The sequence below is a fragment of the Herpailurus yagouaroundi genome, unplaced genomic scaffold (genome assembly GCF_014898765.1).
Source record: "Herpailurus yagouaroundi ecotype Mexico unplaced genomic scaffold, PumYag 140, whole genome shotgun sequence".
Lineage (NCBI taxonomy): Eukaryota > Metazoa > Chordata > Mammalia > Carnivora > Felidae > Herpailurus > Herpailurus yagouaroundi.
In genome coordinates, this window is record NW_024412395.1 from 39322798 (window position 1) to 39344842 (window position 22045).

The 22045-nt window shown below is 42.2% G+C and overlaps 1 protein-coding gene across 1 annotated transcript in view; it reads left to right on the forward strand.

Moving 5' to 3' along the window:
- Positions 1-4333: 4333 nt before the first annotated feature.
- Positions 4334-22045, forward strand: part of GALNT5 (polypeptide N-acetylgalactosaminyltransferase 5) — a 39977-nt gene continuing 22265 nt past the window's right edge. The window contains exons 1-3 of the mRNA XM_040475126.1: positions 4334-6287; positions 19087-19253; positions 20770-20889. Of these exons, the coding sequence (XP_040331060.1) occupies positions 4840-6287; positions 19087-19253; positions 20770-20889 (1735 nt within the window). The 5' untranslated portion in view covers positions 4334-4839. The remainder of the gene's footprint in view (positions 6288-19086; positions 19254-20769; positions 20890-22045) is intronic.

The following is a 22045-nucleotide window of genomic DNA, read 5'->3' on the forward strand; positions in this document are numbered from 1 at the left end:
TCTATTTCTTTGTATTTACACTTTTGTCATTCATATGAACATCACGTGTCCACACAAGAGAGGAAAAAGAGGAGAGATGTATAGCTGTCGGGGGTCACAGAAATTATTGCTAGGTTCCTGAAGATCCATAGTGTTGGGTTTGTAATGTAGTTTAAAACCAACTTCTGTCATCCTAACAGATTCTTATAGACTCACTGGTGGGGGGGGGGGGGTGGGGAGGATGGGGAAGAGGCTGAAAGAGGCCCGTAGAGGAGCTTTTTCATGTGTGACGTACCCATAATCATGTCTATTAATAATCAAGTCAGTACTTTAGACCAAGTCTATCAATCCACTCTTTCCATTACAGGGGACTGGGTCAATGCTTCTTTCCTTTCTTATGTACTCTTCACATCTTATTCTGTATTTTATATCAGCTGGAACTCAAGACTAAGGCAGAGTTAATACAGAACTTTACCTTGTAGATAAGCCAACACTCTCCTTTAATTTTCTTAACAATTTTCTCTCCTGTTGCAAGTGCTTTATGTTTTGATTTGTATGGACAAACCAGAGACAGAGAGACAGAGGGAGAAAGAAATCATTGTTCTTTGATCAAATGAATATCGAAGACTCAGGATATTTTTCGAGCAGTGTTTTACAACTGTCAAGATGAAGTAAGGATGTAATAAGTGTTGACTTTTCTAACATGAGTTTGATTAATTCCAGATGCTGTTTGAGGTGGAGATGTTGTTGGACAAGACTTACATCTTGGATAGTAAAATATTTCAAAGAATCCTATTTTCATATTTAAAGCAATATCGTAACATAAACCACATATCCACGATATGAGAAATAACTTCTCACTGTATTTTGGAACTTGGATCCCAATTAGTTGCACTATGTTTTATGTTGAAGGTATTCTATTTCAGTGGAGTTTCAAAGCCATTAGGGGCAGAACAATGTTACCAACTTCAAAGTTTTGGGTCTGTAGTGAGTTCTCCGTGAGCAATGGTTCACTGAACCCAAAATAAAGGAAATAAGAATAGCAAGGAAAAATAAAATACTCAACTATACTTCTTGTCCTATTGCCAAAATCATGTTAGTCATCAGGCTTCTTATCTGATTTTCAAGGAGAGGTTGTGTTCAGTCTCCCACATGCACCCCCCACTGCTATCACACAAAAGATCAGCAACCAGATTAGAGACAGTGACTATCATTCAATAGAAAAAGAATTTTAACTTGTATTCTCTAATCTTTACATTCACCTGCAAGGCAAAACTTGTTTTCTTCTTCTTCTTCTTCTTCTTCTTCTTCTTCTTCTTCTTTTTTAATGGAAGAGTAAACACACAAAATTAACTAATTTACAAGATTATACAGGGAGAGAAGCAGTGCTCTGTGGCATTTAGCCACGTGGACTGTCGTGCCACACATTTATTAGAGATCCCAATCCTCCTTTTCCACTTCAAGTTCTTTGACCTCTCTAAGCTGTGTTTCTGTGAAAAAAAAAAAAAAAAAGTGATAGTTCTTTCTTTATTAATGTTTTTAATGTTTATTTATTTTTGAAAGAGGAGAGACAGAGTGCAGTCAGGGGAGGAGCAGAGAGAGGGAGGCACAGAAACCAAAGCAGGCTCCAAGCTCTGAGCTATCAGCACAGAGCACAATGCAAAGCTTGGACTCACAAACCATGAGATCATGACCTGAGCCTAAGCCGGATGCTTACCCAACTGAGCTACCCAGGCGCCCCAACAAAGTGATAGTTCTAACTAACTGTGTCTTCCCTACTGGGTTGTTTGGAAATTAAGTGAGATGCTCAATGGAAAGAGACTAGTAAAGTGTTTGGAACATATTGGGTACACACCCATGAACTCATGCACGCTCAAGCCAAAGCCTATGTTTCCAATCATGCTTGTTCTCAGAAATTTATTTCCCATCAGGTATTATACGTCTCTTCACTTCTGTGATTCTGTTAATTTTTCTTAACGTTTTTTTAATTATTATTTGTTTTTGAGACAGAGACAAAGCATGAACGGGGGAGGGTCAGAGAGAGGGAGACACAGAATCCGAAACAGACTCCAGGCTCTGAGCTGTCAGCATGGAGCCTGATGTGGGGCTCGAACCCACAGACCACGAGATCATGACCTGAGCCGAAGTCGGCCTCTCAACCGACTGAGCCACCCAGGCGCCCCTGTGATTCTGTTAATTTATCTGCCTTTCACCATCCAACTAATATTTCTTTTCTCAGACCACAATATGAGCCGAAATAACTATATTGTCATTCATCTCTCAACGTTAAGGAAAATTTCTTCAAAAATTATCATGCAGCCCCAAACTAAGCGAGGTCCCCATAGAATCCAGTATATTATTCTCTCATATTATTTATTATGTACTATAGATGTGCCTACCTGTCCACGTCCACCAATATAGTGTGAGATCCCAGACAAGCTCTATGCCCTTTACTTAATATCCCTCAACACCCAACACAGGCCCTGAGTCATAAAACATAATAAATATTGGAAAGGTGGATGAATCACAGCAGGGAAGAAATGGCTGAGGTACCAAGGCTGTCATCCATGTGGACATCCCAAATCTGAGTGAGCAGCTGCTGAATAAAAAGGAGAATTGGGGATTCAAGAAACATGTTACTATAGCTGCACTTATCTAGTTCTCTGCTTTGGGGCAAGGTGCTAATTTAAAGACCAAATGCTACAGCAATGCATAAGTATGGAGAATTCAGAATTTGTCCTTCTTGGGGTGCCTGGATGACTCAGTGGGTTAAGTGTCCAACTCGATTTCAGATCAGGTCATGATTTCACAGTTCATGAGATTGAGCCCTGTGTCGGGCTCTGTGTTGACAGCACAGAGTCTGCTTGGGATTCTCTCTCCCTCTCTTTCTGCCCCTCCCTCCCAGTCTCTCTCCCTCTTTCTCTCTCTCTCTCTGTCTCAATAAACAAATTTTTTTTAATTTTTTTTTAACATTTATTTATTTTTGAGACAGAGGGAGACAGAGCATGAATGGGGGAGGGTCAGAGAGAGGGAGACACAGAATCTGAAACAGGCTCCAGGCTCTGAGCTGTCAGCACAGAGCCCTACGCGGGGCTCAAACTCACGGACCGTAAGATCGTGACCTGAGCCGAAGTCGGCTGCTTAACCGACTGAGCCACCCAGGTGCCCCTAAATAAATTTTTAAAACCTTAAAAAATAATAATTTGTCCTTCTTCCCTTTCCAAGTCTTTGGGAGCCTAAATTTATCTCAAAGCAAAGACTCTATACCCCTCCTGACACTAGAGTAGTAAGTGGTAACACCAGCCACCGATCACTCAAAGCTCGTGGGAGAACAGAGCTCCTGGGAAGTGCTTCTCAAACTTTATGGACAATGTTTATAGCAGGTGATATTAAAACACAGTTTTACTCTGTTTGGGAGGGAATTTCCCAAAAACTATGAGCAGCGTTCCAGAACCACAAAAATAAGAGGTATTTTATTCTAGACCAGCATGTCTCAGCTTTGGCTGTACATTATAAAGACCTGGGAAGCTTCTTAAAAACACAAGACCAAACCAGCTGCCATTGTTGTCACCACCCCCATCAGTCCATCAAAATCTGGGGGGACATCTTTAGAATGATTCTTTAAAATTTTTTTTTTAACGTTTATTCATTTTTGAGAGAGAGAGAGAGAGAGACAGAGCATGAGCGGGGAAGGGGCAGAGAGACAGGGAGACACAGAATACGAAGCAGGCTCCAGGCTCTGAGATGTCAACACAGAGGCCAATGTGGGGCTCAAACCCACCAACCGTGAGATCATGACCTGAGCCGAAGTCGGGCGCTCAACCGAATGAGCCACCCAAGCATCCCTTTAGAATGATTCTTACGCAAAGCCCGGGTGGGGTCCACCAGGGCTATTCCAACTCCGATCCCACTGCTGGTCCAATCTGCAAAGTGCTCGATCCTGATCCGTGACAAAATGAGTACTGAAACCTAGAGTAAGTATGCGTTTAGCAGCTTCTACAGCAATGTGACAAGTCACCTTTATGTCTGGTGAACTTAATAATGAAAATCAATGAAGCCAATTTAAAGATCCATTGACTTATAAAGAAACATTCTGAGACCCACTTGAGAAAAACTTCTGAATAATTAAACATCCACCTCTGCACACAGAGATTATGGCACCTTCTTTAAACTGTTAACGTCTCAGAGCCGAACCACTAAGGTCAGTGATTATTTGCTGGGGCAAATCATTCAGAGACCTGGGGACAACAGGGTTAATGAGCAGGCATGGGGTAGGTGGGGTTACAAACCAGGAACACATGCCCTCCAAGTTTTCTTTCCCTTTAATTGCCCCGAAAACACACACACACACACACACACACACACACACACTCACCGAACACGGAAGGTGCGAGCTGAATGAAGTTTTCTGGGTAACGGCTTGAAATGTTTTCCTTATGAGAAGTGGTGTTGAGTTACAGCGTGCAGACGGGTGAGCTGGGAGGAGAGGAGTGGCCGTCCCAGCCCGGCCCCCACCTTTCCTCGGGATTATAGGAAGGTGGATGTGGGCTCAGGGAGACAAGTGATATGTTGAATTGTCTGGTGGCTGCAGTCAACTGTTCCCAGGGTGACCTGAGGGCAGTGTTTAGCACAGTGTAGCCAGGGGCCAGCCAAGCAGGCAGCGATGCTCTGCTGTGAAATGCCACGCAGGCAGAGACTGACAAGCACTAGGAGCTGAGCTTTCCCCCCTTGGACTGCTGTTTCCTGCTGTTTTCAGGGGAGGGGGCGCTTTCTGGCCACGCTGCTGCTACTTGAGCTCTCTCTCCACTCAAGGTAAGCAGGCTCAAAGGGAGGGAAGGCTGCAAGCGGAGCCTTTGCACCATGAACAAGATTCGAAAGTTTTTCCGAGGAAGTGGGCGAGTCCTGGCATTTATATTTGTCGCTTCTGTCATCTGGCTGCTCTTTGACATGGCAGCTCTCCGCCTGTCATTCAGCGAGATCAACACTCGGGTCCTCAAGGAAGACATCGTCAGGAGGGAGAGGATGGGATTCAGAGTTCAGCCAGACCAGATGAAGATCCTTTACAGTAGCATGAAAGAAATGAAGCCCCCACTGAGGGGACATGGGAAGGGCGTGTGGGGCAAAGAGAACTTTAGAAAAACTGAGAAGAGTATAGTCAAGGTTGAGGATGACTTGGACCAAACCCAGAGGGAAAGAAAAACGCCGAACGCCCTGGGAAGGGGCAAGGTTGCCCCTTTGTGGCATCCTGCGTATTTCCAGAGCCTTCCAGTGACTTTCACCAAGCAGAGGACAGAGAAGCAGGACCTCGAGCCTGAAGCCTACTCTCACCACAGGGCAAAGCAAGGGGGCACTCGGGGGGCTCAGAAAACCCCATTCACAGCAGCAAGAGAAACTCAATTGGCAGAAACATCCATCCAGGCAAGACTTGTCAGTATAAACCAGGAGACCCTGAAGAGTCATAGTCTCAGCAGTGACACATCAAAACAAGCAGCCAAGAGAAACCCAAATGTGACCATCGGGCCTAATACTGACAGATCAAAGCAGCAATCACAGGCAGTAGCAAATGAGAGGGCACACCCTGCCGGCCCACTCGTGCCAAAACCCAGGGAAGCCGTAGCCTTAAATAAAACTGAGACTCAGAGCAAAGAACTAGACTCAAATAAACATAAAGCCAACAAGAACCTTCCCTTTTCCAAGTTGGTTGCCAATTCAAATCGCTCAAAGAAGCAATATATTAATGAAACACAGTTGGGGGGCTTGCCAAAGGACGATGGAGCCAAAGTGGCTGGTGGGAAGAAATTCAATTTCTCTGAAAGCCACGTTGTGATTATAACCAAGGAGGAGCTAAAGACAGACTCCAAAGAGGCCCCCAATCCTAAAAACAAAACTGCACTCCCTCTTGTATTGGGTGAAAGCCAAGGGAAACACATTTCCAGGAATAGAAGTGAGGCATCTCTCTCTCCACTTGCTCTACAGAGAGCGACAGTATCTCAAACCCATCAAGCCTTAGCTGAGGGGCCAGAGCGAGCAAGAATCAACTTGACTGCCAAGGCCGAACCTGCAGAAGTCAACCAAAACCATATAGAAGCTTTTTTACCTGAAGAACATGGAATGCACCATGTGTTAAGAATTGACCTGACACTTTCTCCAAGGGACCCGAAAGCTCCAGGCCAATTTGGACGTCCTGTAGTTGTCCCCCGGGGCAAAGAGAAGGAGGCGGAAAGAAGATGGAAGGAAGGAAACTTCAATGTCTACCTCAGTGATTTGATTCCAGTGGACAGAGCCATCGAAGACACAAGACCTGCTGGGTAAGATCCGTTTCTCTTCTCTTTCCTCGACCCAAAGTATTTTGGCTCTTATGTAGAGAATATATATTTCTAGACAATTTTGCATGAGTCTCGGTCACCTAGAGAATTAAAGCAACATGAATCATTAGACACAGTCCAAATAGTCTACCATCCACAGAGAGAATAATTCTGATATACCACACCCATGGTGTCCTCTCTCTGCACTTAACTTCTCTGAGACTTTGGCTCCCACCTCTATTAGCTCATCTTCCATTCCTTCCTGCTACTGAAAACCTATTAAACTTATTAGATGAACTTAATTCCTAATAAGGTATATATGAATGATAGAGCTTAAAATGCAATTCCATTAAAATAGTGACAACGAAGTGAATTCCCAATTTCAGAACTTATACATGATTAGTGGGTTTGTCAGGAATGTATTTGGGAAATGAGCATAGAGAAGGTGCCTTCCAGGCCTCCCTGGAATTATATCTTAACCAGGAGAATTCTGCCTAACCGTGACTAATGATCACCAGAATAGCAAGTGAAGAAATGACTTTACTCCCTAAAACTTAATATCCTTTGTAGGTGGGATGATAGACATTTTGGGAGTTCATTTCTACAGGAAAAATAATGTCGGAAAAAGTCAATCGGTCAATAACTTACAACACCTGCAGGGTGTACGAGTGCCTATTCCCAACCACTTAAATGTTTAGAATTTCACCATTTACAAAGAGCCTGCATACCCATCACGTGAACTTCATAAGAGACCTAGAAAGGAGCCGGCGGTTGTTATGGGTTCAAGGTAATAGAGGACACTCAGAAATCATATCACTTCCCCAGGATAGCACAACTCTGAAGCTTCCCGATGAGGCTTCGCCAACCAATTCTTCAATGAGCTAAATTCCTCTAACTACATCAACGGGAGGTGGATCAAATCACAAAATATCTCCTCTGATTCAAACGCATTTTGGTTCCTGGTCCCTTTTGGCCCATTCATAAATGAAAGTACGTTGTAGGCATATGTTCGCTCTCCATCAATACCGTTAATACAGTTAACTGATAATACAGATCCATGAATGCCTGGATATGCAATCCCTGAGCCACACAATGTTTGCCTAAAGGTCGGAATTAGGGAACGTCAAGACTCAGACTTAGCACCAGTGGTATGTAAACAGTGGCCTTGTTTATCCTCTGTGGAAAACTCTTGTTTATGACCGAGATAGTCAGCGTTCCTAGGAGGAAGGCAGACAGAGATGTGCCTGTCACGTTAGTAAGAGGAGCCTCTTCAGCTAAGGGAAGCCCTTGTCAGCTCTCTGAGCAACTGGCAAGTAGCTTTCAGCCAAGCACCAACGCCTGCTGAGACCAAGCACTGTGCCCCCCACGTCCCTTACCCTGGGGGCTCACAACCTGGAGGAGAACACAAACATGCCCAAACTAAACATGGTAAAAGTGAGGCCCTGGGAAGTTATATTGTCCGTGGGCAGAGAGCAGTAAATTTAAAGAAGTTATTAAAATCCGTTCCCGAAATTATGCTGTGCTCTTTATCGCTTATCTCTTGCCGATTACCGCCCCCCCACTCCCCCCACCCCCGCCCAAAAGGATCCTAAAAATTATGTTGGACCAGCTCTGATCTGAAATCCTGGATATCACATATCACACATTTATTTTATGTATGCACACATAAATTTGCCAGCTTTGAACACGAAATGCCAGAGAGCGAAGCAGTAGGCAAAGCGGCTTCAGTTTTACCTCCCTACCGTGGTCTGGCAGACTGCTATGGAGCGTGGGGAAGAGTCAGGCAGCGCCCAGGAGCACGGACCCCAGTTCCCAACCAGAGAAAGGGCAATCGTGTGAGGGCCAACAGCAAGTAATAATGATGTTATCAGCCATGCGATTTATTGAGGGCTCAGTGGTGCCCAGCACCTCGTAGCTTCTGCAAATTGGTCTGTGGAAGGTGAAGTTCGTGGAAACGTCACAGTCAGGCTCTGTCTTCTGAAGGAGGCTGTCCCAGCTGAGGAGGAACTGACACGTAGGCTTGACAGGATGAGTCAGGCAGCATGTGGCCAGGCCCCCTCCCTCTTGTCACACAACCCACCTTGGCTAAACATAGGCGCTCTCGGCCAGCTGCCTCCCTCGTGCTCTACGCCAGCAGGGTGGAGGGGACGGTGTAGCCACACGGATCCTAGGTATAGGGCCCACCGGACTATTTACAGCCCTTGTGTGCCTCTCTTCCTTGAAAGAGGATACGTTATTTTGCTTTTCTTTTACCCAAACACCCTGCCTACAAATATGTGCAAATTATGTATTCATATGGATAAAGTTGGAAGAAAATACAAATGAAAACCATTTGACTCGTCAGGTTGCCGTGATCTGTGGCCTTCTGACTTCGAATTTATTTATTTTCAGCCTTGCTCAAAAAGTTTGTGAAATGGTTTACAAGAATGCACACAAGAAGAGTTTTGGATCTAATGCATTTTAAAGTCAGTGTGAGGGGGAAATTGTTATAGAATATAGCAAGAAAATATATGTGTGTGTATGAGAGAGCAGAGACAGACACAGAGAGAGATCTGTTAGGAACACAGGTGGACAGGAGGGCTTGCCTTAAAAGTAGCTACAGTAGCCCCCCACTGAAACCCTTCAGTGTTAAGAATTCTGGGGGATATCTCCCCCACTGTTCTTGATATTTCCACAAATCCACTGCTATGGAATGATTAACACAATAACTGGCATATCATGACTGTCTACTGAATGCACACTGAACCAAGAGAAAAGGGTAAAGACCATAGATTTGCTAGTATGTTCATTTGGATTCAATTCAATTAGCATTAAGAAAGTATCTCATTACCCTTGCCTGCCTATGATGCTCGTTCCATCTACTGACGTTCCTTTTCACTGGCGCCTTCTCCCAGACCCCCACCATCCCTACCTTGAGGACCTTAGTCTGACATCACTTTTCTCCTGCACACCTTAGTCTGACATCACTCAAAATCCAACTGTAGTTTATCTCCTCCTAGACCATAAATCGACTCCGACCTCTAAATTCCAATGACCTTTAATGTGCTCACATTTACCGAACCACTCCTTGTTGTGTGCTCTTTCTTCACTGGAGCCTTGAGAATCCGTTTTTTCTTCTCACTGAAAGTGTAAGCTTCTGAAGGAAACTCTTGTCTCTTCCTTCATTTTCTACCCCCTTAGCATCGAGCAACATGGTTTTAAAAGGTATGTTTCTCAGAAACGATTTTTGAAAATTCGTCCTATATTAAAACCGTACATGAGAGGTAGCTATTCAACTACGGCATGCAAGACGTCTTTTTATAAATTAACAATGACGACCTAATTTTTCATTTTGAATATATAGACTATGTTAGTATCTGGTTTAAGGTAAATACATCCTGTTCTAACACTATGATCTATTCGTTGATCTATTTTATCTATTCATTATTCTTTAGTTCATAGTTTCGTTGTTTGGTTTCTCATTTCAGTGTTTTGACTTTCAAGGGAGGAAAAAAAATCTCCTTATTTTATTGACAATGATGCTTTATGTCAGTAATTAAAGTACAATTTCATTTTTTGCCTAGAAGTTTTGCCTGTAAAATACTCTTCAAATAAAAAATTGTTGATAGTCATTTTAAAGTTCCACATGCAATTTTTTTTTTCTTTATAAAAAGCTAATCCTTACGGTTCTTGCTCTTAGTTACTGAAGTTTGCTTCAGTCAGCAACAATCAATACTCACAGATTTTGCTAAAACGTGGCTCTGTCCATGGAAAGTGTAGGGCCATGCTACAGAGAGAAGTCTGTCTTCTGGCCTGCAGCTATATAGTTAGGATGAAAGTCCAAAAATGAACTTATTTTCAGAGTGCACTTCCGGAATCTGTTTTAGAGGAAAATGACTCAAGAAGGTTTTTGCTGCCAGCATTTGGTTTTTAAAGCACAATAAGAATTACAGCATGCTGTTCTACGACTGCTGCATCGTCATGAGGTTACTCGATTGCTTAATTTAATGCTTTGCTTTTCCTACAGAACTCTGGCAAGCCCCTCTATAAAGCAATTAAAACCAGTCTTTACTCTCTTAGCCCAGTCCTGGGATTGTCAACCAATAATTTGATTCCTTCCTACACAGCTACAGAGAGTTTTCTTTTGGTTCATACGAAAAGCAAACGATAGCACCAGGCATTTGCCACAAACCAGTCTAAATTACTGAGGGGAAAGAAAAACCTTTCTAGAACCCTAATTTCCACCCCTTCCTCCCCTCTCAATCCTACTGAGGTCAAAAACCATAACTAATAAATTACTGGAGGACGAGGAACGATCGGGAGGGAAAAAAAATAAAACCTGACCACACATCTTTCCAAGGATTGGGCTCCTACACGTTCATCAGGCTAGGAAAAAAAGAGAAACTTTAAAGTTAAATAAAGTTCAAATGCTTTATTTTTTCATGGGATAGATATTTTAATTGATGAAATGAGACCACTCTTGTGACTAACAGTGATCAGGGAATACTATCTAGAATTGACTGGTGATGCTGTAGGATCTCCCTGGAAAATGAAACAGGAGTGGGAAAGAAAAATCTGACAAGGTGATTTAAAAGGGTTATTTCTGGTGCTTTGGAGTGTGTGTGTGTGTGTGTGTGTGTGTGTGTGTGTGTGCACGCGTGCGCGTATGCTCATTTGTGTGCATTTGCGTGTTTGTATGTGCTATTTCATGCGGAGAGCAGGAAATAAAAAGCAAAAATTGCTTAAAAGGTACAGACTAGACCATAGCATGACAAAGGTTAAATGGGGCCAAAAGATGACACAGAACACTTCCATACTCTCCTTTATCATACTCTCCCCATCACGCAAGAGTAGTAAGGAGAAAGATGATCAGAGGACCTAAAACACATTTCTACTACTAGCTCAGAGAGAAGGAAACAGCTAAACCATGCCTCATTAATGTTAAACTGAGAAAACTGTTGCGGCAGATCGGGGACTTTTTCTCCCAAACACTGCCAGAGACTTAGAAATATTTCTGGGAGAGAAGAATTAGTAAATGCAGGAATCCGAAACTATTTACACATCTCTTTTACACATCTAATCCATGTGCCTAATATAACCTAATTTTATCAAACTCTTGCTTCTCTTGTCTCAGAAAATAAGTGCCTGTTGGGCTGTTCTGGGAGATCCATTCAGAGCAGAGCCTCTCAAGAAGGAAACGTTGTTCACTCGAGGGTCAGAAAGTTGGGGGAAAATAACAGTGTCTATTTTGTTGTTTGCTCTCAAAGTGAAAGAGGCTTTGCAGAGTCCCCTCTATGTTTCAAAAAAATCTCTGTTATTCCAAATGAAAGTATCTTCCAAATGGCCTCCACTTCTAAAATGTTATGTGTGGACACGTGTGAGAAGGAGCAGTATTTACGAGAGCTTTTCTGACTTGCCTCCTCTTATCTGGTCCTTAAGACCATTCTCAAAGGCAGGTGCTATCATCGTCCCAGCTCTGCTGATGGAGAAACAGGACCTAGAAGAGGCACCTGAGATCTGAGATGGCAGCAGATAATTCCCCGGGGGCAGTCCCTTTCCTTTATGTTCTGGGCAGTGATGTGCGTGCGTGCGTGCATGTGTGTGTGTGTGTGTGTGTGTGTGTGTGTGTAGATTTTCTAAATGTGTGTGTGTGCATGCTTTTATTCTAACCAATCCTCACAGCAGCGCTATGAAAGACATCCTCTCTCTCGTATGATTTACAGATGAGAAAAATGAGGCTGAGGCTCTAAAGGAACAAATGATATATCTCCTGTCCCTGCAAGCCTACAGCCGAGCTGAGATTCAAAAGAAAATTTCCTGACAGCTAATTCTAGTGGTCTTTCCATAAAGATACAGCTCCTCCTTCTTTTGCTTCCTTATAATCCTATAACTTTGACAGAAATAAAGACATCTCTATTTCTCTTCCTTACACGTGGGTCAGAGGTGTAGGAAGGGAATTAGTTTTGCATGTCAGGTACCTCTTCAGAGAAAAAACTTGTAGGAAATTATTTTCTGCACAGCACTAAGCAAAGGTGAGTCCAACACTGCCAACAACGTCAGCAGTGAACATCCCTAGGCTCCCACTATGTGATCTGACATCTGAACTTGGCCCCTGCCTCCAAGGTGCATACAGCAAAACGTTATGTGGGAGCACTGGGTACTCCTGGAGTAAGGAAGAGAGAGGCCAAACCCGGCCTGAAGTTTGAAATGCGTTTGAAATGCGACCTGAAGGGGTAGGAAGTTGGAGAAGTGGGGGAAAGATATTTTTAAAAAATGATCCATTAAGAAACTGAGGGAAATCTGACATGGGGTGGGAGAGGGCCGTGGAAATGAGACCACAGAAGATCAGCCAAATCCAGATCACTCAGGATCTTGTTAAGGTTCTTCTAAGGGCCAGCAAGAAAAGGTGGGAGGGGTTAAAGCCATAGTAATAGGAATTTAATTTCCCTTTTCTCAAGCGTCTCATGACCCAGAAGGAATCACTTATGGGTGAATGAGGCTAACGCCATATAGAGAATCACAGAACGTGAGTACTGGATGAAGCTTCGAAGTCCATCTAATCCAGTCCCTTATGTGACAGAGAAATCTGAGAAGGGAAGTGACTTGCTCAAGGTCACACACCGTAGGAGAGACAGAGCTACCTACCCCCAAGGTGCCCTGACCTCCACCCAGAACTATTTCTGCCACGTTACCCCACCCCCGCTCTTCACCCTTTCATCCCAGTCTCACTCTGACAGCTGCCTGCTCAAAATAGACTATTGTTAAAGTGGTGCATGTGGATCCTGAGTCCAGTGGCTTTGATGGATATACGGTTACTTCAGGAGCCACAGCCTCAGCTGGCGAAAGCCTTTGGAGTAGAGGTGGTGAGCGTGACTGAAATCTTATAAATTAGTTGGGCAATTCTGACCGAATGCCAAGGTAGTCTACCCTAGAAAGAACAAAACATATAAAAGTAAACTTTTTATGTAACTATGCCCTGTGGTCAGGGAGAGGAAAAGAAGCCCCAATACAGCTGAGTTCTCATAGAAAAGAATAGAATACTGGACAGAGCTCCTCAGCTGAATGCCCGATTCTCCTTCTGATCCTCCCGAAGATAGCAGAGCTTGGGGAGTGAAGGCCCCTGAAGGCTCACCTCCAGTCACTAGTTGAATTGCAAATCAAAGTTGAGAAACATTCTCCTCGACCTTCTGTTCAAACCTGAGAAGACTGAGACTTGACCCACATAGTGCATTTTGATGGTTTTGGAATAAAATGAAAAATTCATAAAAATGAGAGAATGTTATCGTTCCCCCAATCTTATGATTTGAAACCTTCTTTATTGGAGAGACGACACTCAAATCAGGTGAGTGGCTGAGCATTCAGCCTCACAAGCCAAGAAGGCAAAACGCATCACTGTTCTGAGTCTCTTGATAAAGGATGAGCCTTGATAGAGCTGAATTAAAGGTTGGCCTGAGAAAAGGTCAATATACCCAGTCAAAATGGGTGTGTTTGCATTGTAGGTAATCACAAGTCCTCACGCGGGTTTTGACTATGGAACTTACACGGTATTTTTATATCCATCATCACATCAAATCTTCTCAGACATTCTGTGATGCAGGCACTGTGATCTTCACCCTAAAAGTGAAGAAACTGAGGGTCCGCACAGTTACGCGACTTACTGATGGTCACGCAGTCAATAAGTGTCAGAAAGGAATCAAAACTCGGTCCCTCGTCATCTTTCCCAAGTCTAGACAAAGTCCAGAAAGCTGTCCCATGACGGTACTCCCCATTTGTACTAAGTACTTAGATTGGCTGCCATAATGTGAGTCTAGGCTTCCCCCAAACAATACAGATTGGGTTCATTTTTAGGTGCAGCATGAAATCTGTGGACTCTAAACACCTAATTTGTGTAACGGATGAGCATACGGAAGAAAGATGTGACTCCCTAACCTCAAAAAACATTACCAACCCAGAAATATCTTGCATTTAAATAAGACTTCACTTGGGCTTCAGCCCCTCCCTTCAGTACAGCAGCAAGGTTTCCAACAGGCACATTGGAAGAAAGGAAATTTGTTTTAGTTGGGTCAGTTTTGAAACAGTTTTTACAGACTGCAGAAACTAGATGACTGTACATAAGAAAGGGAGCGAGAGTTAACATGGAAAGTCTTACTGGCCTGCTGGTTTTTCTGGACACCTGGAAACACATTTAACCTGCTGAGTTGTGCAGGAAACCAGGTACCTATAAATGCTAGAGTGCCCTGATATCCCAGCCACCTGAAGCAAGGCACGCTCTGCAACTTTGTACTTCAAACCTCTTTCACCTCCTTCTGTGCCCCTTTTCCCCATCCTTTCATGCTCCCCCTTTTTCCGGGCACCAGTATGGCCTGTGCGATGTTACCTTCTTTGAATGGATCCCGTCCATGCATCTGGAATATGTATCTGTCAATAATTGGCACAGGTCCTACTTATTTCTTAGGAAACTGGCATCTAGTAGAATCCTTCAGGACCCACCCATGTGGATGCCTAATGGTGAAACTAAGGAACCATGATAGGATAGGGTAAATGGAAGCTCAGATATTTGGCGAGTGGAGGCGCTTTCCCCAAATCTCCCAAATCTCTGAGAGCTGTTTCTACCTCCAGTTTCAAACTGTCTAGCATTATGACACGTCTTAGAACTTCCTTCTAAAAGAGACATAAAAAAATCTACTGATTTATTATCCAAGAAGATTCATCTGTTAGCCCGCTTGTTTACCTCTCCAATGTATTCTCATTTGTAGCTAGATTTTCTAATTTTAACAATGAAGAAACTCTCAGGACTTCCCAGTGGAGGCTTATTGGTTCAGATGGCTCAGGCAGAACTTGGGCAGCTGACCCTTCCTTTTTAGAATTTTTTTTTTCTCAGCACCAAATGTTATAAGGAACGTTTAATTGTGAAATGCATTTTACATCCACTTGCGTTATAAAATTAGAAATGAAGAAGTCACAGGAAGTCACCGACGTCTTCCGTAGGCTTCCTTTCGCTCAGGCTATTACACTCCTCTTAGCTTTACTTCCTCTCTCCCAGCCTAGAGCCCACAATGGCACATTTATCTATTTTATACCAGTATCCTCAAAATCTGCTACCACTTTTCTACCTCATTTTCTCTGATGACCTCTGGATTTGGATTAATTCAGCAATTTGCTTTTATCTTCTCCTACCCCGGGGGCTGACCGACCCTGGTGGAGCAAATCGCACCGGGTATTTTCACTAGAGGTTTTAAATCTCCCAATTCAGGAGGGTACTCAACGCTCCTCAAAAATCCTTTTAGGTGTAGTTAACCAGTACTCCTTCCCTTTATTCATAGTGTCTCAATATTCTCTCTTCTTCTCAACACCCTACCCTATTACATTAACAAATAACCCTTTCTCCAACATGAGCTACAAATTCTTTCAACTTCTCATCCCATGTGCATAAACTCATCTATATACATTACCACGTTTTTTCTTCCGATCTCAGAGAAAAATACCTCTTCTTCCACCATTAATCTTTTGATTTAAGCTCCATGCCATCTCCGTTTTTTTCCATCCATCCATTTAATGTATACTTATCAAATATTAATTACGTGCAACTATGCTACAAGCTTGTGGCGTTGTAGTAAGCAGGAAATTCTAGATGCAGAAGACATGAAATAAAATCAATAAATTAATGCTGTGGCTTCCAAACCTGTGAAACCACATGTTTCTGTTGTTTTAAGCCAGAAGGTTCATCATGGGCAGTCACAGGAAACTAAGATAGAGTTTGGAATCAAAACGTGGGTTGCTGCTATAATAAATACCTAAAACTGTGCAAGTGTCATCCATTTACCTTGAAGAAAATTGCTGGCAGAAACACAGACGTTAGCGATGCTGCAGGTGAGGGCTTAGAAGGAAGTGAGGAGCACAGAAAAGAAAGTTTCTGTCCTCTTTAAGAATACATACATTTGGGGCGCCTGGGTGGCTCAGTTGGTTGCGAGTCCAACTTCGGCTCAGGTCATGATCTCGCAGTTCATGGGTTCGAGCCCCATGTCAGGCTCTGTGCTGACAGCTCAGAGCCTGGAGCCTGCTTTGAATTCTGTGTCTCCCTCTCTCTCTGCTCCTCCCCTGTTCACGCTCTGTCTCTCTGTCTCTCTCAAAAATAAATAAACATTTAAAAAATGCTTTAAGAATACATATATTGTCTTGAACAGAATGTTGGTAAAAAGATGACCTTTCTAAGTGCCTTTTGTGAGGGTTCAGAAGGAAATGCAGAACACATTAGTGTGAACTGGAGGGAAGATGATCTTTGCAAGATAGTGGCAGAAACCTTGGCTAAATTGTGTCCTACAGCTGTGTGGAAAGAAGAATGTGTAAGTCATGAACTTGGATATTTAGCTGAGGAAAATTCCAAGCCAAGCGTTGAAGGTGTGGCCTGGTGTTTCTGTTCATAGTAAAATGTGAGAAGAAAGATAAATTGAGGAAGAAACTGAGAAGCAGATTTTTTTTTCTTGTAATTTGTTACAGCAGCCACAGGAAACTAATATAGCCCTTAGCGAAGTCAAGAATATCTCATATTATTCAGAAATGTCAATCTGTGGATCTTTAGTGTAGGATAAGATTAGTTTAGGCTGCCTGTTAGTTAATGTTAACATTAAATACCTGATCACTAGATCGCGATACCTGATCAAAACGTGTTTGTTTGTTTTATTTTATGTCACTTGAACATTCAGGTCATGCTCCTATCAGCACTCAGTTGATTTTTTTTAAAGATTATCCACCAAAAATAAGTAAAATAAATCCACTTTCTCTTAGAACTCACGTTCCCAAACTGGCCTATTAACAACTCGTGAGTTGTCCTTTTGTTTGTAGATTTTTATTTATACTGATTGTTTTTTAAGACATATATTCTCAGGGCCTACTGCTGAATTGATTTGGGGGATATGGAGATTGGATATTTATGTTTTCATGAGGCTCTTGTAGGTCACTATAATAACCATCCACTTTAGGGAACCATTGGAATTACAGACCAAAGCTGGATTTGCCTACCTTTTCTTAAGTATCTGCTGCGTGTCAGATATATACTAGGTGAGTTTTATGTAATATTTGCATTGAATCCTACAATAAGTGGATTCTTAATCTCTGCTTGGAGGTTCTTAATCTCTGGCAAACTGAGGTTTGAAGAAGTTGTACCATTTATCTAAGCCAGTAATTAGGGGAACTGATATTTGACCACTTATCTATCTGCTGCCAAAACCCATGCTCTTAGTACAGAAAAATCAGCATAACGCAGTGAAATGAAGACCATTCGTTCGCATTTCCTTATATATCTTTTCCGGGTGAATCATGCTGAGTAAGTAATCTAACTTCTCAAGTGTCAATTTGCTGTATTTAGAGAAGAGGTTAATAATATGGATCACAACCAGTTGTTACAATTATCTGCATAATAGTACTTTATTAAGTATGATGGGTAAATGGTGGATGCATGCAAATATGGTTTTACTATGGTTTTTACTCGTATCTATTTCTTCTTTACAGACTAAGCAAAGTGTAGTTATATTATCTGGCAGAAGTGTCTACTCCCACAAAATGATACATAGACTGCCAGCTTCTTTTATTCTCGAGAACTGAAGGCTTCCTGAATGGCTATTTCTAGAGCCAGACTGCAGCAGAGTTTGAGTCCCAACTGTGTCATTCACTAACAGTCCAATCATGAACTAGCCTCGTCATGATTTCAATTATTCACCCGTAAAAGGGGGAAGAGATCCTGTTGGTTTAAATTGAAATGATACAGAGTGCCCATAATATTTATTTAGGATCATCATAATTTAATTATGACATTACTAACAGTAGCCGTGTTAGAAGGATGGTGAATATTCTTTGTGAGGTTCTACTGGGCACCCTCCTGAGAAGTGTAGCACAGGCAGGGGATGGAAGAAACCAGCAGTGAGGCAGTGGGCACTGCAGGGCAAGGTAAAAAACCAAGACTAATTACAACCTACCTGAATACCAACTCCCACTGGAGCCTTATCCTCCTCTCTATGCCAGCAAACTTATTTCAACTGTGGTTACTCTGTAGCACAGAGAGTCTCAGCAAGTAACCCCTAAGTAGATAGGGAAGATGAAGAGTTTAATTATATATCTCCATATATCTCCATACATGCATTCACGTGCAGAGTGAGAAAAAGAATATTTCCTTTGGCACTTGGCAGGAGGCCAGTTGGCAGGGCAATCATAAGCTACTTGGTAACATTAATTATGTCGGAGTGTTCTCTTGTGGTATATGGTCTAATTAGCATAGCGGTGGCTACCATTTGGTGAATTCCTGTGCCAGGAACTGTGCTAGACAATTTGTGTGCATTCTTTCTAGACCGGAAAACTCTATTGAATAAGAACTTTCACCTAATTTTAAAGATGAAGGAACTGAGATATAGAGATATTAAGTACGGTATCAAAGGATAAAGATCTGAGAAATATTGGTGCTGAGATTCAAAATAGTGTCAAACCAATACAGCCTATGTCCTGTCCACTACAACGAGATGCCTCCACAGGAACTTCTCATGGCTTGCGTTGCTTTTATAGCAACTACTGTTACTGGTTATTCTTCCTCCGCTTGTTTATTTTACTTATACCCTTCCTCAAGAAAGATACATGAGAAAATTATCACTGATATATGTAGTAGATGATGGATGGATGGATGAACAGATATATAGAAAAACAGATAGACACACCCACAGATAAACAGAGCGTGTGAGTCTATGTGTATATACATACAATTGTACTCTGTGACTTTTAAAACCAACTCATGGCTCTTGTTAGCACATCACTGTGCCCTGCTTGTGTCCTGGCCCAGGTGTGCAGAGCAGCTAGTTCACAACAACCTCCCGACCACCAGTGTCATCATGTGCTTTGTGGATGAAGTGTGGTCCACTCTGCTGAGGTCTGTTCATAGTGTACTTAATCGCTCTCCTCCGCACCTCATCAAGGAGATTCTTCTGGTGGATGACTTCAGCACCAAAGGTAAGAAAAACACTCCTGAAAATTAAACTTTGGTATATATGTAACAAGTCAGAGTTAGACTCCGTGGAAAACAAAGACATGGACGGTCTGTGGTTTCTTCCTCAAGATCAAAGCACATTACATGTTAAGTGTTGAGAAGACAAATTGTCTATAGGACCAAACAGATGAAGCTTCAACAGAGTGCAAAGGCAGAATCCACCATGGTGCAGAAGAAGTGAAGAATCTCTCTATTGGGGTTATCACATAATTTGTGTACGTAAGTGGACCTTTTGCACCTGAAGTCCCCTTCCCACCACACCACAAAATTTCCAAAATGCGACCCACTTCAGAAAACTTTAGCGAATAGCAAAGAGAGGACAACCCTAATAGAACAACGTAGCTTTGATCATGACCACAATGACATGGGCCAGTTTCATCAGCCTCAGAGTGCCTACCAGAATCACACTGAGGTCCGGGAGCAGGGAAAATCCATGAGAAAAACTGGTTGAAAACTTTGAGAAGGGGCCTTGAGAACATACAAAGAAATAGTATCTAGTCACCAAGCAAATGATAGTCTTCTGTATGAATGGCAGGTCCAGATTTGGAGGGACCTAAAGCTTAGATGGTTTCAGGGTCCTCTTTAAGAAAAAAATCCCACAGGGGTGACTGGATGGCTCAGTCAGTTAAGCATCCGGCTCAGGTCATGATCTCATGGTTCATGAATTCAAGCCCTGCATAAGCTCTGTGCTAACAGCTTAGAGCCTGGAGCCTGCTTCGGATTCTGTGTCTCCCTCTCTCTCTGCCCCTCCCCTGCTTGCTCTCTCCCTCTCTCACATAAATAAACATTAAAAAAAGAAAGAAAGAAAGAAAAAGTCCCACAAAATTAGTAGGACAGTGAGCAGCAGAAGTACTTTTGGAAGCCATTCTTACCTAGGATATCTGTCAATAGCTTAATTACACATAGAAGTGATTGCAAGTCATATAAATATACCCCATAGAACCCCAACAACATTCTTTTAGATGGATTCCTCTTTGGCCACCCAACAAGACAAAAGAGGTATGATGGAGAGGGCATCATAGTAGGGAAGTGACAGTGGACTTAACCAATTGCAGTTGCAATATCTTTCTTTCACAAATTTTTCAATTTGCATACAATGTTTATTTAGCCTTCTGCCTGGGTCTTGGCTTGGCTTGGTTTGTAAGCTGGGAAGTTTGTACAGAAACCTGAGCTTATTTTATTTCAAGGCAAATTTGCCCTGTCCTGACAAATACTCAGAAAAGGTGAGCCCTTCTCTGTAACTTGGCAACCCTGAAAAGGATTTGAGATTTAAGAAACAGATAGCTTAGAGAATTGAATACAGACAAAAACCTATCCAAGAAAATGACATCAGAAAATAAAATCATGGCCCAAGGAATAAAATTTATCGACGATAGTAAATATCAGAGTTTCTAGAATTTGATGTTAAGGAAGCACTGCTAGTATTATCCAGATCTAGTTACTCAAAGTGTTTCCTTATCTATTCTTGCTGTGATATAGACTACCTAAAAGATAATCTGGATAAATACATGTCTCAGTTTCCAAAAGTTCGAATTCTTCGCCTCAAAGAGAGACACGGCTTAATAAGAGCCAGGCTGGCAGGAGCACAGAATGCAACAGGTAAGAAGCTGTTAATTTTGTATTTTGGCTATATTTTTGTTTTAGTTTCTTTTTTTATTTTCAAATATACAGCAAATTTGAAATAATACTGCAGGGAACAGCCATAATGCCATCATCATTCCACCAATATTTAGCTTTTTGCAATATGTGCTTTCTCTCTCTCCCTCTCTCTCTCTCTCTCTCTCTCTCTCTCTCTCTCTCTCTCACATACACACGTTTGTTTACACACACTTTTTTTTCTCAACTTTTGAATTTACAGACATCATGACCCTACAACTCTGTGTACCTTAATAGGCATCTCTGAAAAAATAGAGACATTCTATTAGATAAGCACACTTTCATATCTGAATATCGTCTGGTTTATGCTCTTTTCAGACTCCCTTATTGCTCCTGAAATGTTTTTAATAGTTGCTTCTGTCTTTCGAAATTTGAGATCTAATTAAGTTTCATGCACTGCATTTGGTTATTTACTCTTCTTGGTTTCTCAATCTAGAGTAGAAAACACCCTACTTATCACTGACTTGTGTTTTTTTCAGTGTCCAGGCCATTTGTTCTGAACATCGGACCACATTCCGAAATTTCCTCACTGTTTCCTCATGTTACACTCAGGCTAAACATTTCTGGCGTGCATACTGGATAGAATTCTACTCTGTAGGTGGTAGGACTTGCGTACTGCTTATGGCTTCAAATCAAGCGACACATGATGTCAAGTTGTCCAACTGTTGGTGATGGTAAATTTGAGCACTTAGTTAAAATGTTGACAGATTTTTCTTTGAGGAGTAAGAAGCAATTTGTGGGGTAATACTTTGATCCACATGAATACTCTGTTTTCCCTACATTTTACTCAATGGTTTTGCACCCATTGATGATCATTGCTTGGATCATTTATTGCACTGAGGGCTGTTCATCTCTTCTGCCTTCCCTCCCTCTTCTTTTTCTCCCACCCTTCCCCTCTCTCCCTCCCTACTCTTTCCCTCTTATAGGGAAATCCTCACTATTAATTTATGCTTTCAAAAATTCAATTTGTATGTTATCAGCTTCCTTCCTTCCTTCCTTCCTTCCTTCCTTCCTTCCTTCTTTCCTTTATTTATTTATGGTACTCAAATTGTCCCAAATCCGATCACTAGGAGCCCCCTCAAGCCTAAACTGTCTTGGC